Raw genomic sequence first — 17,683 nt, forward strand, 5'->3', positions numbered from 1 at the left:
CCCCCCCCGCCCCCGCCCCCGCCCCCGCCCCAGTGTTGTTGTCTCAGTACGGCCGAGGCTGGGGGCTCTCGCGAGATCAGCGTTGGCGCCGTGACCTCCATGTGAGAGCGGCGGCGCCTGGTAAACACTCCCCGGGGTTGGGAGATGGCTCCCGGCGGCGCCCGTTAGACCTGGCCGCAGCGGTTCCCGCCAGACTCCGCCTCGCCTTGTGCCGCCTCCGGGGGGCTCGCGTCGCGGGCGATCGGGAAGCGGCGGGGAATCGGCTCCGGTCTCTTCCCCTCTCCGCGCCCCTCTGAGCGAGGACGGCGGCCCGGCGGGCGGGGAGGCTCGCGTCTGTTCCGCGGGATTTGAAAATCCTGCCCCACTGAGCCGAACAAAGAGCGGGGGAAGCGCCCGGCCCCCTCCCCTTCTCCCTCGCACGCCGCAGAAGCGCGCCCGGGCAGCGGATCCGTTTTCCACCGTCTGCCCCGCACCTACGTCCCTTCCCCGCGGCCAGCCGAGCGAGTGGGAGGGCGCGCACCATGTGGATCCAAGTCCGCACCATTGACGGCACCGAGACCCAGACCATCGACGACCTGAGCCGCCTTACCAAGATCGAGTGCCTGCGGGAGAAGATCCAGGAGACCTTCCGCGTGAGCCCCGACCGCCAGCGCCTCTTCTACCGGGGCAAGCAGGTGAGGCGGAAACGCCCCTTACCTGGATGGCAGGGGTGGAGACGGGGGAGCGTAGGGGGTTTCCCTCTCTCTCTCTCTCTCTGCGCGTCCCCTTCCAGGGCTCGGCTCTTTGTGTGGCCCGGCGCGGAGGTCCCCCATCCCCACCCATGTGTGCTCGGGATCCCGCTTTTGTTTACTCCCGTCCCATCGGGCCTAGAGGGAGGTGAGGGACCGGAGGGAGCCGAAGCGTCTGGCCTGACAAGAGGCACCGGCTCTCCGCGCGGGTTTTCTCTGCGCCCTCCCGCCCGCCTTTTTCCCCGAGGGCGAGCGGGTGTCGGGGAGGCCCCTTTGTGTGTTTGTTTTCCCACCTGAACCGCGGGAGGCTCCACCCCCAGCCCCTGCTTTCATCGTACCGAAGTGACAGGGGATGGGAGGGGGGCGAGACCCCTCCGCTTTCCTCGCACGCATACGCGCAGCCCCTCGCCCGCACCCGCCACCCCGGTCCCGAGAGCCAACCTCTCGGTCGGGCTCGGCCCGTTTCCCTCCGCCCTGCCGCTGCCTCGGCTGGGCAGGGCGGGCAGCGTGCGGCGCGGGTGTACCGCGGGCGGTTTCCAGGGCGGAAAGCCCTCGCCCCCAGGGCCCGCACGTGGCGGGGGGGAGGCAGGGGGGTGCAGGGGGGTGTGAGAGGCGGCGCGAAGTGCGACGTCCCATCAGTACCCGCTGCGGGGTGGGTACGACGCGCCCCTCCCCCGGCGTCCGGCGCCGCGCGACGGAGTAACGGTTTTCGGGGCCCGCCGGCTGTGAATCCCTCCCTCCCCCCCCCCTCCCCTCCCCGCGGCGGGGGGGGGGGAAAGGGTGTCCCGCGGCGGGCACGTGACGGCCCGCCCCGGCCGGGCCCGGGGGTCGTCGTCGGCGATGGGGCCGCCGCGGCTCCCGCGTGGGCGGGGCGGCGGGCTGGTTTGCGCGGGCACCGCTTGTGCGCCTCGACGCCGGGACCGGTGTGTCACGGGTGGGACCCAGGCGCCGCTGGCGGTCCGAAGAAGCGCTTCGTGCGGACCGCGGTCCCGTAGCGCTGGGACGCCTGCGTGGAAGCTTTCTGCGGGCTGATCCTTCCTTTTCCCCTCCGGTGCCAGATCCGTTTTCATCCGAATACGTTGCCTCCGGCTGTGCTTTTGTTGCTGAAGGGTGTAACCTTTCAAACTGCGTTATGTAAACTGTGAAGTGTGCTCGGTGCTTGGGCCCTTAAGTGAGGCACAGCTATTACATGACAAGAAAAGTGTGGAATGGGCAGTGTATTTCTCTTCAGATGCAGCCTCTCATAACAGATGAGTGTTGTACGGCTCACCTAATCTGAGTAATACAAGGCAGTGAGATTTCTGCCTCAGAAGAGATGAAGTGTGTTTCTTTACAAGTCAGGGGAAGAACACCAAAGAAATAAAAATTTAACTGTGAGCAGGAGGTAAGCGTTAGGGGCTAGATGCTAAAGCTGGATTGTGAAGTAGTAGGTTTTTTGTGCTCTACAGACCATAGAGAGTGAACGTTTGTGAAGGCATGTCTGTCAAGACTGTTATGGACAATCTCAAAGTTCTCTGAAGGGATCAAATCAAAGAACATCAGTCTTGAAGTTGTGTAAACCCATTCAGCTTCGTGCTGTGCCAGCACACCTCTTTTTTTCAGCACAAAGCGTGATGTGGGATGCAGGGTTTACCAGAGAAGCAGGGAAGATGAGCGGGTAATGAGTTGTGCTTTTCTGTGTAGCCTGTCAGTGGCCAGACCAATTAGCTTGAACATTTTAGTTAACAGATGTCTTGCTTAAGAAAGGCAGAATAGTGAAATACTCTAGCTGAAGTTGCCTATGTAAGCGGTATTTGTGAGTTTAGTACTCAGTTCATCCAGTTTAGGACACAGTTGGGATCGTGTTCAGTGAAGTGTTAGGGAGTTCCTTTTTTCTTTTTACAGCTTCACTCACATCTATGTCCATTTTCTTGCAATTACCATAATTAATTCTGAAGTTTCTTTGATGGTTAAGGATTGCTTTTCTGATGCTATGTTCTTAGTAGAAAAAAGGCCAGAGGAGTGGCACTTGCACAGCAAATTTGGATGTTGAGAGACATGACTTCAACTTTGTCAGGGTTCTGATACAATAAAAAAGAGCATTTCAGTTAAATGTGAGGAGAATAGAAAGCAGTATGCTGAGGTGAAAACATGGAAAAACTCAAGGTTCTTGCACGTGTTGGAAGACCCATTATATATGCCAAACTCTTCTTTTTTTTTACCTGTTCAGCTGTATTGCTGAATCTGTTCAGTCTGCTAGTAGACCTGTGACCTCGCTGCTACTGAATGTGGCTTACCATAGTCTCTTTGGGAACTTCTAGAAATATTTGTACCTTGCAAGTGGTGGGTACCCAAGGACTAGCTAAATAACCTGCTTTCTTGTAACGGTGGGAGGTGTATGAAGTTGTAAGGACATAGAAACCTAAGTAAGTCACCGTATATGGACTGAGTTTCAATAACTTCATGTTCCTATTTTGCAGTAGAGAACAGCTCAACTAATGCTTTGAGCTAGAGCAGTTATTTTGCAGTTCTTTGAGTGTCCATGTCCAGTTAAAGTAGTTGTCATGGCGGTATACTGTAGTTTGCTTTTGTCTCATCTTCAGATGTAAATGCTAGACCTTAAGTGGGCAGTACTTCATATCCCAGCTCTCAAGGATTAAAATACCCTAGAGCTACTGATGGAAACCTAGTGTTGTGATTAATGTCGTAGTTCATAATGCTATTTTTTTTTCTTGTAAAATAAGAAAAAGCACTACTTGGTTGAACATACTGGTTTCTGTTTTTTAACTCTTTACTGCCAGGAGGACCTACCATTCGCATGTGTCTCTGAAGAGTGAGCAAGATGGTATTACTCTATAAGCTGATCTGGTCTGTGATGGTGTCCCGGACTCTGGGGAATGTGCATTTCTGCAGAGCTGATTGACTGTATCAAACAGAGAAGTCAAGTCATTCTGTAGATCAAGGTAGAGCTTTCTGAGGAAAGGGAGTAGTACTCTCTGTCTGTCCTAATTGGAAAACATATGTAGCACTTCCTAAAGAAAATAGAAATTCTCAGCTTCATTCATGAAAGTGAAGGAGATATTATAGAAGGCAAATTATTGGCCTCATGACCTGCCAGAACAGGTTTTTCTGTCAGATCAAGCTGTAGTCATTGTGGGACTTCTAGCTTCCAGTTACAGTGCTGTAAAAATTGAGCAGTAAGTAGAATTACATTGAAGTTCTTTGAAATTTGAAAACTTGCCAGAGAAGCTAGGGTTGTAAGGATACTAATACGAACTTGTGTTTCACATAGATCTGGATGTCCACACTGCTGCATTTCAGCAGTATTTGTTGCTTATGGAATGTACAAAGTAATGTGATCTTTGGCTGGCTTCTTCCCTGCACCTTTCCCACCCTGTTGGAGGTTGAATTCAGTGAAAGCTTGTAAATGGCTACTGTTGTTAAAGAAAACATTGTGTCAAGTGACTTTTCCATGTTGCTTACCAGAGTGAGGGAAGAAGGACTTTGGGGTTCAAATGCTGTTTCCCAGTATATGTAAGAGCCAAGTGACAGAAAAGCTTTTGAACTTCGTAGTTGTTTTGATGAGGAAGACACTCCAAAACTGTATCTGGGAGATTGAAGTTGGCAGGTGGAAGTGAGAGTATCAAAGCCATTTATTTACTTGATGTGAAAGTTGTTGCAAACTTAGCTCTGCTTTTATGCACAAAATTGTATGGTAATGTGTATCATGTTACTTACCTGTGCTAATTGGTTCTCAGGCTCATGCTGTAATGCACAAGTGTTCAGGATCTTGTTTCTGTAAACTTAGCCAAAAAAATAGAGAGGTAGGGGTGAAGGATGGTCAGTTTGGCATGAGAGCCTCCTTGCGATAAAGCAGTTTCAGCAAAGCACGCAGTTATAAATCTGGCAATAGGTCATGCCTTGATTTGACTTTAGCCTTTCTTATAAAAGATGTCTTTAACTTCTGCTGACCTGGGCTGGCACATGAGCAGTAGATAGAACTTTGTGTGAGTGTGAGCTTCTAAGTGTCAGGTTTGTAAACTGTTTGTTTTAGGGCTTAAATACTTATGGTTTGGGTGCATTTCCAGAAGGATAGAAATACATTATTTCTCATGTCTTTCCCCAAAGAATAGGAGTGCAAACCCTATTCATAGAACAATCAAGTTTCTTCAGACAATCTCTTCCCAGCTTTATTTTGTTTGGAAAATTGTAAACATTTTCAGCTGAAGCTGTCCAAACCCCATCTGCTTCAGGCAGAATATGGGCGTGAGAAATCTTCAACTGGAGTTATTAAGTTTTATGTTTTGAGAAATAGTTTGAAAAGGCCTTAGAACGATGATCACTTCCTTTTTTTTTTTTTTTTTTTTTTTTTTTCTTCAGTGGAGGTGGTATCAAGTAGCTCTGTAGCTTGATGAGATAGTAATCTGGAATCTTTAGGGCATATGATAAAGCTGTGTTTCAAAATTCCTGAAACATAAATGGACTACGCTTCAAACTTACTTGGCAGCAGGTTTGGTAGCCCTGTTAGCAAGTTGTTTATGTGATTGCAGAAGCTGTTTACTGAAATCAGCTTCTTGTTATATTTTCACTGTAAAACTGCTAATGCAACATACCATTCCTTGTTACCATTCCTTTTTTATTCAAAGCACCTAAACAAACTAGAAGGAAAAGCTGGAGCTTGTGTGGAAACAGAATACTTCATACTAGTCTGTATGTATGACTCCACAAAAACCGTAACATGACTTGTAAGGAATTTCAGCCAGCTTTAAGGCTGTGTTTTGTGGCATGTATATTTATTCATGTAGTCTAGTTAGGGTAGTTTAGTACTTGTAGTTTTAAAAATTGTTTCTTTTCATGTAACATCCACCCCATCCTCCTCCTCCAAACCCTAGATGCAGAGCACACTTGATGTGTGGCCTACACTGACAACTGGATGCTGAAGACTTCCATTAAGAAATGTGATCAAATGTTGATGGAACATCAACATTATGATTCACTTTAAAATCTGTTACTTGGATCTATGTTCCTAACCATTTAACTGTTACAATAATTTCCTTCATATACTTGGCTATTCTATTTATTCATTTATTATTACTTTGGTTGTGGATTACAGGAAGTTCAGGTAATAATCAGTTCTTCATTACAGGTATTTTTACAAGCTGCAGATAGTTGTTCGCGCTCCCTGGCGTCACTGTTGCTGAACTTCATTTGCCTGTGTGGTAGAAGTCTATACCATCATTCAGGAGGTACTCGACCCCTCTCATCTAATCATCACAGAGATGGATGAGTCTTTCCACACTTCTCAGGATTTGAGTGCAGCTCTATATTTTGACATACTACTTTTTTTTTTTTTAACAAAAGTAACAGGTAGTCCTAAATATCAGTCAGAAGATGCTGTGAGCTTTTATTTACCTAATTAGAAGACTGTTTAGAACTGCACAAGAGAAACCTTGCTTCTTTAACTTCATCTTCCATCTTGAAGTTAGTGAACAAATGTTCCTTTAGTGGGATTTAGAGTTGCATCCAAGAAGAAAAGGTCATACCTAAATTAACATGTTGTTTTTCTGTATCTCACACAGTGATAAAGAAATAATCTTGAAAATCTGAACATCGTACTAAAAATATTAGCTTGGGAGAGGTGCAGACTTGAACCCTGTAGAAGTCATTGGTTAAGACTGAAAATGCCTGCCTTCACCTGCTGTCTTTTCTTACAGCTCTTGACTTTAAGCAGTTTTTATGTTGGCACTAATCTTGTACACTGGGACCTTTTTTGGGTTATAGTTAGTCCAGATCAAAAGGTAAAATGCTGATACCACCTTTACACTCTGCAGATACTTTCTTTGTTGGAAAACGTGGCCTTAAAATGTAGGCTTCTGTACTTAATTTTAGTTGCAGATGTTAGGGAAAAGTATGGATTTCTTAATGGAGAAAGCTAGTCTTGTTGATAGAGTACAAAGATGACTGAAGTACATTTATGGTGTTTTTTGTATGGAGATTGATGTGTAATTAAGGGTAGTGCCAGCAACAAGATTCTGTAATTTCTGCCTAGGTTGTGTGTCTTTGTGTAACATGCTAGACTTGCTCATTGTGTGAAGAGTTGAGGAAGCACAGCATATTCACACTCTGCTCTGATCATACTTGTTGGTTGTCAGTATAGCTGTAGAAAAGATACCATATTCTTCCTTCTCCATGAGTTCCTTTTGCCGCACGTTTTCTGTGGGAATCTGTAGGACAGTAATACCTGTCTAGATTATGATTTATTTGGAGTAAGATATTTGGTATAATCCTTTTTCCTTGAGTCCAGGCATTATCTGTTGTATACCACAAACAAGCAGTCAGAAGGGAGCACATTCTCTGATGTAAAGACTGATTTTATTACCTTGTTGGTGGGATATAGCACAAGAGTTGTTTCTTCAAATGTTCTTGTAGGCTTCTTCAAAATGCATATCTTGTAGCAAAAAAAATCCCAAACAAACCCCACAAACCCCCCCAAAAAACAACCAAAAAACCTTGAGTCTAATTTGAATTATATTTCCTAGACACTAATAACTTGTTTCGTTGCTGGTTTTTAAGATGTGATCTGCCTTTACTCTTTACTGGAGAGGTACGGATCTAGAGTCTGCTAGAGAACTTCCTTGTCCAGCTGTTTCACTTATGTGTTTCTTTAAGATTTCATTAACTGAGAGTGAGTAAGAAATAGCATTGATTTTTATCTTTTTTTTAAAAAAATTATTCTATTTATGAGCAAAATCTCCTCCTTGAAATGAGGCAATGATTTGCCATTTGCATCTTTACTTCTAACAGCAAGGTATGATGTCTGAGCTATTAAGAAATAAAAGTCAATGTGAGTCTTGGAGAACAGATTGCAAATGCTAGGTCTTTTAATGAAGCTGTGTAAATTAAAGTGCTTGTAGTGGAAAACAAGAAACAAGTTCGTAAAATTCAAATCTGTTTCTGTTTGGGCTTTACCTTCATTGAGGACCATTGTTTGAAAGCAAACGATGAAGAGTGTGGATGAGGGTGACCTAGGGTTACTTTGGTATTTCTAAGACTAAAGTTATTTTCTATTTAGGAATGTAAAACTTTATTATAGTTTTTTTTACTCAGGCTGATAAGTGGTGTTGTTTTGGATTATAAGATCTATTTATGCTATTCAGGATCTTTGCTAAAAATGTCAGCAGCAATAAGGGAGATATATTTAGCAGAAAGCATTCCAGAGTTCCAAGGTGAAAGCAGTATTGAACACAGAGTGCCTTTGTGCCTGCACGGTGTATATGCAAAAGCCTGGTGTAGAATGTGGAGGCAGTATAGTCACCCCACGCTTCAAAACCTGCCTTCTGTAAACACAGGAGAAGGAGCCACAGCTTCATGGAAGTACAGTCTTTGCTTGAAGATGTTTGGGTGTGGTTACTTGCCTCTTATTTTCCTGCTATAATGGATTCTCTGCACCGAGTTTCTTTGTGCAGAGCCGGGAATATCTGGACCCTCAACAGTTACTGATACATTACTCAGTGTTACTGACAGCAGCGGAGCTGTTCCATGTGCAAGAAGATAGGAGAGTGATCTCTAGAAAAAAGACTTTTTTGATACGCCGGCTTATTTTGGAGCTGCAACAAGTACTGTTGAAACAGTAGATATCCTGGAGTTGCAAGCGTGTTAAGACAGCACATTATTAAACATTCCACTTCATAAAACCCCAAATTTTCTTTATGTAGTTACCTGTTAAATTCTCTCTTATTTAGCTTATGTCTTTGTTGCAGTTAAGGCAACTGTACTTCCTTGGGAAACAGTTATTCTAAAAAACCTCACCATGTGCCTACTACTCAGAATGTGGTTAATACATTAATTTAAAGAACCCAGAATCCTGAAGCATAGTTTTTGGATACTATATAATCCACTTATAGGCTACAGTTTTCCATGTGGAATAAAAAAATACTGTTTAGGTTCTTTTTCAGCTTTGAAAGTGTGAACAAGCTGACCACACTTCAAGAACGGCAGAGGTCCACAAGCAAAGTGTCCAATGTTGTGTATGTAGTAAAGATTATTGCAATTTTCTTAACCTGAGGTGGTCACACTGGCCCAGAATTCACTGTTGCATACTTAAAAGCTCATTTTGAATTTTAAGTTAGACGTGTCATTACTAAATGCTGTTTGGAGATGTGATTGAAGGTGTCTGTAAAAACACTAAGTGGAATTCACAATTCCAGCAGCCTTCTGTCAAGCAGCAGAAGTTAGGTTTGTATATCAGTCTGGAGACAGCGAATAGAAGTCTAGAAGTCTACTTTGCTTGTTTTCAGTGAGCACTCAGCTGGTAGTTCTTGATTTCTTCAGACTGACTTACCCTCTGAGCAAGTTCTTCTGATGAACTTGAGCTTGAAGCTCTAATTTAGCCATATTAATTTCCTGTTAAAGAAATAGTACATGCAATACCTGTGCAGAATAAAAGATTGATGTAACTTAATTTTTCATTGTACTATGTTAATTAAAGAACTCTTCTGCATTCATTATAGTTTCTTTCATCTTTATTGCTAGATGTAGGCACTACTTTAGTTCTTGGAAAAGAAAACCTCCCAAGATGCTCAAAGACATGCTTCCATAAGTGATTAAAGGTCTTGATTGTCAAGTGAAATGGCTGGATTAAAGTGACCTAGGAATTTACCCTTTGGATCACAGTTTAAGATAAAAATAGTAGGTAATGTGTTTGTACAAGAATGATAATGTGTTTTCTTGGGAGGTCTCTGTATACATCATATAACCCCTAATCTGTGCTTATGCTGGGACTTGTAGACAAGTTAATGTGATAGTAATTGGTGAATTACTTGTCAGGTGTATTTTTTTTTCCAAGTCATACTGTACTCTGCATGATCATTCACGTTTTAAGTGCAGCTTCCACATGCTTTTAAAGTTATTTGTGGCTTGATGTTACAAGACAGTTCTAACAGTGATAGTAGGTATCAATTCTAGTATTGTGATGCTACAGTTACTCTTGTGTACTAGTGTAAACATAGTGTTGCCTTACCTTTAAGTATTTATAACAACCTCCTCCAAAAGTGCGTTAGAAATGGATCGTCTCCTAAACATGTGGTTACAAAAATGCATTTGAAAGATGTAATCTGTTTCTCTACATAGATATTTAATATAGCAAGTGTTAGATACAGTAAATATAGCTGCTCTTCAGTGTCACTTTATTTGGAATATGTTAATGAAGCCTGAGAGGCTATTGAAGCATACCAGTCATTATGAGGAAGAAAAATTGAAAGTGAAATCTACTGCTAAGAAAACAAACACATCCTTTTTTTTTTTTTTCATGATGGTAGGATCAGAAGAGTACATATTCTAATTACCCATTAAGAAGTCATAACTGACTTGAATGAGATAAAGCTTGCCTGATTACTTTTGTTTCTGGCTTGCATATATAAACTTATGAATGACATGTGTCCTTAAATGCTTAGTGAATGATTAAGTAAATGTATCACAGAATCAAGGAATGCTTTGGGTTGGAAGAGACCTTGAAAATCACTTAGTTCCAACCCCCAGCCATGGTCAGGGACACCCTCCACTAGACCCGGTTGCCGAAATCCCCATCCAACCTGGCCTTGGGAGGGTTGGATGCCCAAATCCCCATCCAGCTGCCAGGGAGGGGGCAGACAGAGCTCATCTGGGCAACCTGTGCCAGTGCCTTAGCACCCTCATAGTGAAGAATTTCTTCCTAATATTTAGTCTAAATTGATCCTGTTTTACTTTAAACTGTTAATCTTTATCCTACCACTGCAGGACCTGGTAAGGAGTCCTTCTCTAGCTTTCTTGTATTCCCCCTTTTAGGTACTTGGAAGGTTGCTATAAGGTTTACCCAGAGCCTTCTCCAGGCTGAACAGGCCCAACTCTCTTAGCCTGTCTTCACAGGAGAGGTGCTCCAGCTCTCTGATATCTTTTTCATCCTCCGCTGGACTTGGTCCAGCAGTTCAATGTCTGTTTTGTCCTGGGGACCCAGAGCTGGAGGTAGGACTCCAGGTGGGGACTTAACAGGAGTAGAGGGCAAAAATCACCTACCCTGGTCTGCTGGTCATGCTTCTTTTGATGTAGCCCAACATGGAGTTGGCTCTGTGTGCTGTGAGCACACTTTGGTGGCTTATGTCCAGCTTTTCATCCACCAGTACCCCCAGGTGATTCTCCATGGGACTGCTCTCAATCTCTTCACTCTCCAGCCTGTAGTGATGCCGGAAGTTGCCCTGACCCATGTGCAGGGCCTTGCACTTGGCCTTGTTGAACTTCATGCGGTTCACACGGACCCACCTCTCAAGGTTGACAAGGTCCCTCGGGTCAACATCCCTTTTGTCCAACCTGACTGCACCACACAGCTTTGTGTCTGCAGACTTGCTGAGGGTGCACTCCAACCGACTTTTCCTGTTTCTGACAAAGATTTTAAAGCAGAACTGATGCCAATAAAGATTCCTGAGGAACATCGCTTGTCACTGGTCTCCACTTGGATATCGAGCTGTTGACAGCCTGTCCTGGTTTCGGTCAGGATGGAGTTAACTTCTTTTGTAGCAGCGGATGGAATGCTGTGTTTGGGAGTTAAAATGAAAGCAGTGCTGATAACACCCCGATGTTTTTAGTTGTGGTCAAGCAGTCAAGGACTTTCTCAGTTCTTCGTATTTCTCTTTTATTGAGAAAGGAGGGGACGAAGCCAGGACAGGTGACCCAAATTGGCCAAAGAGGGTATTCCATGCCAATTACGTCCTGCTCAGTATAAAGGGGGGCTGGTGGGAGGAGGAGTGGGGGGGCTCCAGGACGCGCAGTTTTTGGGGGGACGATCGGGTTCCAGGACGGCTCTGGGTGGCACAGCCTGAGCTGTGGGTTCGGTGAGAAACTGCATTGTGTATCAGCAGTTTCATATATTTTTTTGCTCTAAAGTCCTGTTAGCATTGTTATACTTTGTCTTTCTGCTATTTTAGTGAACTCTCCTTATCCCAACCCACGGGCTTTTGGTTTCTTGGTTTTGGGGTTGTTATTTGCCCCTTCCTTTTCCCTTCCCTTGCCTCACCCCCCTCCACTCCCCCCTTCTCCCCCCTCTCTTTTCCTTTAAAGAGCAGGCAGCTGTGTGGACCTCTGCTCTCAGCTGAGGTAAAACCATGACACAGCCACTGTGTGGGTGACTATCAGCCAATTCCTTATCCATCTTATCTATCCATCAAATCCATGCCTGTCCAATTTAGAGAACAGGGTATTATGTGGGACAGTGTTGGATGTTTTGCACGTCTAGGCAGGTGGCATCAGTTGCTGTAACGCCATCATAAAAGACCACCAGATTTGTCATGCACAGTTTACCCTGGTGACTCTCTTCAGTATCTCCCATCCTCGATATCTTTCAACATGTCTTCTAGGAGGGTTCGCTCCATGACTTTGCCAGGCACAGAGTTGAGTGTGACTGGCCTGTAGCACCCTGGGTCTTCCTTTTTTCCCTTTTTAAAAATAGAGGGCATTTTCCCTTTTACCAGACTGTCATGACTTCTCAAATATGATAGAGAGTGGCTTAGCAACTTCATCTGCCAGTTCCCTGTGGATGCATGTCATCAAGTCACCTGGAATTGTACTTTCAGGTTCATTAGATGGTCTTGGACTTGATCTACAATGGCTGCTTCGTCATTCTCCCTGTCCCTGCCTTTGCCTTCTGTGACCTGGGCAGTGTGGCTAGAGCCCTTGCTTGGTGAAGACTGAGAATTCATTGAGTACCTCAGCTTTCTTCATATCCTGGGTAACCAGGACTCCTGTCATTGTGGAGAGGACCCACATTTTCCCTAGCCTCCTTTTGTCACTAACGTACCTGTAGAAGGTATTCTTGTTGCCCTTACTATCTGTTGCCAAAGTGTAATTATATCAGGACTTCAGATTTACTAACTAGATCCCTGTCTGCTTGGACAGTTACCTGTATTCCTCCCAACTACTTGCCCTTGCTTCCGCCCTCTGTAGGCTTCTTTTTTGTGTTTGAGTTTGCATCAAAGCTCCTTGTTTGTAGAATCATAGGCTAGAATCACAGATTCATTTAGGCTAGAAAATACCCTTAAGATCATCAACTTGAACCGTTAACGTAACACTGCCAGGTTGATCACTAGACCAGCTACTAGTTTAACTACACACTGGTGATCTTAGAATCATAAACAAGTTTAGATGAGAGAAGACCCTTGAGATCAAGTCCAACCATTAATGTAACTCTGCCAGGTCCACCAATAAACCAGATCTTAGAGCATCACATCTACATGACTTTTCAAATACCTTCAGGGATGGTGACTCAATCACTTCCCTGGACAGCCTCTTCCAATGCTGCACAACCCTTTCTGTGAAGAAATGTTTCCTAACATCCAGGTTAAACCTCACTGAAACAGTTTGAGGCCATTTCTGCTTGTCCTATTGTTTTTTGACTTGGGAGAAGAGGCTCACCTGGCTACAACCTCCTGTCATGTAGTTGTAGAGAGCAAGTAGGTCTGCGCTCAGCCTCTGGTTCTCCAGACTAAACACCCCCAGTTCCCTCAGCTGCTGCTCATAAGACTTGCTTTCTGGACCTTTCACCAGGTTTGTTGCCCTTGTCTGGACGTGCTCCCCCATCTCAATGTCCTTCTTGTAGTGAGGGTCCCAAAACTGAACCCGGTGTTTGAGATGCAGCCTCCTCAGTGCTGAGTACAGGGGCACAATCCTTTCCTTACTCCTGCTGGCCACGCTATTCTTGATAGAAACCAAGATGCCGTTGGCCTGTTTGGCCACCTGGGCACACTGCCAGCTCCTATTCAGGCAGCTGTCGACCAGCACCCTCAGGTCCTTTTCCATCAGGCAGCTTTCCAGTCTCTTCCCCAGGCTTGTAGCGTTGTGTGAGGTTGCTGTGACCCAAGCGCAGGACCTGGCACTGAGCCTTGTTGACCTCACACAATTGGCCTTGGCCCATCGATCCAGCCTGTCCAGATGCCTCTGCAGAGCCTTCCTACCCCTGATCCCATCAACACTCCCTCACAACTTGGTGTCATCTGCAACCTTACTGAGGGTGCACTCTATCCCCTCATCCAGATCGCTGAAAAAGATACTAAGCAGAACAGGCCCCAGTACTGAGCCCTGGAGAAGAGTGCTCGTGACCAGCTGCCAACTGAATTCAGCTCCATTCACTACAGTTCTTTCAGCCTGGCCACCCAGCCAGTCTTTTTACCCAGCAAAGTGTGTGCTTGTCTGAGCCATGAGCAGCCTATTTCTCCAGAAGAATGCTGTGGGAAAGGGCATCACAGGCTTTACTAATGTCTAGGTAGAACTAGGTAGTTCATCCACTCACACCTCCTGTAATTTTTACCTGACCTCCTCTTCTTAGATTTGGGATGGTTTTATATAGTTAATACTTAAATTGGTTTTATATAGTTAACTATTGTTAGAAGTGAACATACCACAAAGCCGACTGGGGCATTGGTTGGTACCTATTCCACAACTGCCAGACTATTTTTGACGACCTTTTCTATCTTTCGGTCTTGAATTTGTCTGTTATGTTTTTTTGGACTGTATTCAGTAATGCTTTAATGAATTTTGCTGACAGTAAGGCAGTGTTAGCTGGGAAATAAAAAGGTGGTGTATGTGTGTGGCTGTTTGTGGGTGGTTTAAGGGTTGTGGTTTTGAGTAAGAAACACTGTCCCAGGATTTACTTGAAATGGTAGAAAGGAAGGTATCATACTTCTCCTACAGCTTGTTAATATCCATACGTTGAGATAGGTCCTGAATTCTCAGCATCTGATAAACCCATATACAGGAAGGGCCGGAAGGAGGATCCAGGGAACTATAGGTCTGTCAGTCTGACCTCAGTCCCAGGGAAGACCATGGAGAGGGACATCTTGGGAGCTATCATGCAGCTCATGTATGATGGTCAAGGGATCAGGCCTAGTCAGCATAGGTTTACAAAAAGTAGATCCTGTCAAACTAACCTGATCACCTTCTATGACAAGGTGACCCGCTTAACGGACAAGGGGAAGGCTGTGGATGTGGTCTGCCTGGACTTCAGTAAAGCCTTTGACATGGTTTCTCACAGCATTCTAACTGAGAAACTGGCTGCCACTGGCCTGGACAGGTGGAATGTCTGCTGGGTTAAAAACTGGCTGGATGGCCGGGCCCAAAGGGTGGTGGTGAATGGAACCAAATCCAGCTGGAGGCCGGTCATGAGTGGCATCCCTCAGGGCTCAGTCCTGGGTCCAGTCTTGTTCAGCATCTTTATCAGTGACCTCGATGAAGGGATTGAATGTCCCCTCAGTAAGTTTGCAGATGACACTAAACTGGGAGGAAGTGTTGATCTGAACAGACTGGACCGATGGGCTGAGACCACAGGAATGAGGTTTAATAAGGCCAAGTGTAGAGTGCTGCACATGGGACATAACAACCCCATGCAGCGCTACAGGCTTGGGGGAGACTGTCTGGAGAGCTGTCAGGCAGAGAAGGACCTGGGGGTGTTGGTTGACTGCAGGCTGAATATGAACCAGCAGTGTACCCAGGTGGCCAAGAAGGCCAATGGCATCTTGGCTTGTATCAAAAACAGTGTGGCCAGTAGGTCTAGGGAGGTGATTGTGCCCCTGTACTCAGCATTGGTGAGGCCACACCTCGAGTGCTGTGTGCAGTTCTGGGCTCCTCATCATAAGAAGGACATTGATGTCCTTGAGCGAGTGCAGAGAAGGGCAACCAGGCTGGTGAAGGGGCTGGAGGGCAAATCCTATGAGGAATGGCTGAGGGAGCTGGGGCTGTTTAGCTTGGAGAAGAAGAGGCTGAGGGGAGACCTTATAACCACCTACAACTACCTGAAGGGAGGTTGTAGAGTGGTGGGCGATGGTCTCTTCAGCCAGGTGACAGGAGATAGGACAAGGGGCAATGGCACGAAGCTGTGCCAGGGCAGGTTTAGATTGGATATTAGAAAAAAATTTTTTACTGAAAAGAGTTGTGAGGGCCTGGAACAGGCTGCCCAGAGCGGTGGTTGAGTCACCTTCCCTGGATGTGTTCAAAAAAAGGGTAGATGAGGTACTTAGCGATATGGTTTAGTGTAGGATGGGAATGGTTGGACTTGATGATCTTCAAAGGTCTTTTCCAACCTTGTGATTCTGTGTGATACTGTTTTAATAATATAATTTGAAAAGTTGTTGTACAGTCCTTGGCCAATGTCACACAGAATAGGACATGCTAGTTTATCCAGAGGGACCAGGACATTCAAGAGTGATGTGCTCCACTAGTGTTTTCTTACTCTAGTCAGCTTTGAGTTAATAGTCTTACTGGCCAAGATTCCATGTATTAACATCAGAATAGTGCCAGTAATTCACAGAACAACACCTTACAGTTCTCTCTTTCTGTTGTGGAATGGAGTTCTCTAAACACTGATTGTTTTCCAATGTTGTTACACCTAGGATTTAAATTAGTGATACAATAATGTTGAGTATGGGTATGCTTGTAGTCTTGTTAGTTCTCGCAAGTCAGTATGCGATCTTGATGTTACTAGTTGAGCTTTTGTGTTTCTCTGCTTTGTTCCCTGAAGCAATGTCACAGCATCATTGAATTGGTCTAAATTTACATGGTTGCTAATACTCAGGGAACTTACTTTTGTTAAAGCTATGAACAGGTGCACTTTTCCTATCATGTTGCCAAACACTGCATTTGCCTCACATGAAGTGTGCTTATAGTAATCTTATCTCTCAGGCTGTGCATTCAGACAGAAATGTGTAACAAGTGGTGGGAGAGTGGTTATAAAATATTTCTGCAAAGAATATTAATCATAAAAAAGCAACCCACAACCACTTGTCCAAGAGCAGGGTGCTAATTCCTAATAAATTAGTTGTGTAAAGTAGACAGCTTTGCAGTCACCTGTTTATTCTGCTGACTGTCTTATTTCATGTTCATGAACTCTACCTTCTTTGATTCCTGTGAAGGGATGGGTAGTCTGTGCAGGGTGGTGGCTGTCTGCATTACTAGAGAAGGCTTCTTACTCAAGGCCCAGCCTAGGTATGCCCTGGTTTCTGAACATGTTAAATATATCTGTTCCCAGGTAGATTACATTTTTGAGGTTGTCCTCCCACCATGCTAATAGGATTTATTTGTGGATTGAAGACATAAAATTCTGGAATCTTAACCGACTAATACATTGCAAAGGCTAGGTATTTTTTAGTTGAGTGCTAACAGTAGTGGTTATGTAGATGTGGTAGATCATTCAGGCTGCTCAGATTTAGATCTTCACTGATTTGGCTTCAAATGTTAAACTGCAGTACCTCAAATTTTTTATGTCAGCCTGCACATCATGTCCTGAGAGAAAGAGAACAATGACAGTAATTCTTTGCTCTCACCTATGTGTTGCCTGTGTACCTTCAGTCTTCCAGGAGCAAGGGTGTCTTTTTTTCCTCTCTGCTGCATTAGCTTTCACAAGTTTTCGTCATGCCATAGGAGTCTAGAAATTACACATGGGAATCTCTGCTACGGCTTGTCTGATCCATTTGGAACAGAAAAATGGAGCAGAAGTTACGTTTTCTCCAATAACATCCTTTTTTTTTCATTATTTCACAAGTGATCTGTTCTGCAGATGTACTGCTGATTTTCTAAAAACATTTTGTAACAAAAAAAATGACTTGTTGGGGGATTGAATCTTCAAAGTGGGCATGGAGTAGTGCTCAGAGGCAGTCGCAACTACAGAGATGTGGATCTTGCACCCCCTCCCTCAAATGTACCATTACAAAGTGATTGATGGTCTTTGGGGTTTATTTGCACTTTGAATCTAAGGATAGCTGTTTGTAAAGTTCTTTAATAATCTTGTCAGTGAAAAGACAAACTCCTTGTGGCATGAAAAGGCCCCAAACCTGGATTTTCCGAGTTGCAGGAACACTTGTGTTCCCTTATCTTGAGAACTGTGAAAAACATAGGAACATAGAACGTGGTGGGATGGGAAAGGTTACTTAAACTTGGGTATGTAGCTTTCAGCATAAAACCCT

General features: G+C 44.8%; 1 protein-coding gene across 1 annotated transcript in view; it reads left to right on the plus strand.

The window, feature by feature from the left end:
• Positions 1 to 521: 521 nt before the first annotated feature.
• The window catches only part of UHRF2 (ubiquitin like with PHD and ring finger domains 2), a gene marked incomplete at its 5' end in the record, with an annotated part of 95,142 nt that continues 77,980 nt past the window's right edge, over positions 522 to 17,683 (plus strand). The window contains one exon of the mRNA XM_084277872.1: positions 522 to 674. Within this exon, the coding sequence (XP_084133998.1) occupies positions 522 to 674 (153 nt within the window). The remainder of the gene's footprint in view (positions 675 to 17,683) is intronic.

The sequence above is a fragment of the Gallinula chloropus genome (genome assembly GCF_964237585.1).
Source record: "Gallinula chloropus genome assembly, chromosome: Z".
NCBI lineage: Eukaryota > Metazoa > Chordata > Aves > Gruiformes > Rallidae > Gallinula > Gallinula chloropus.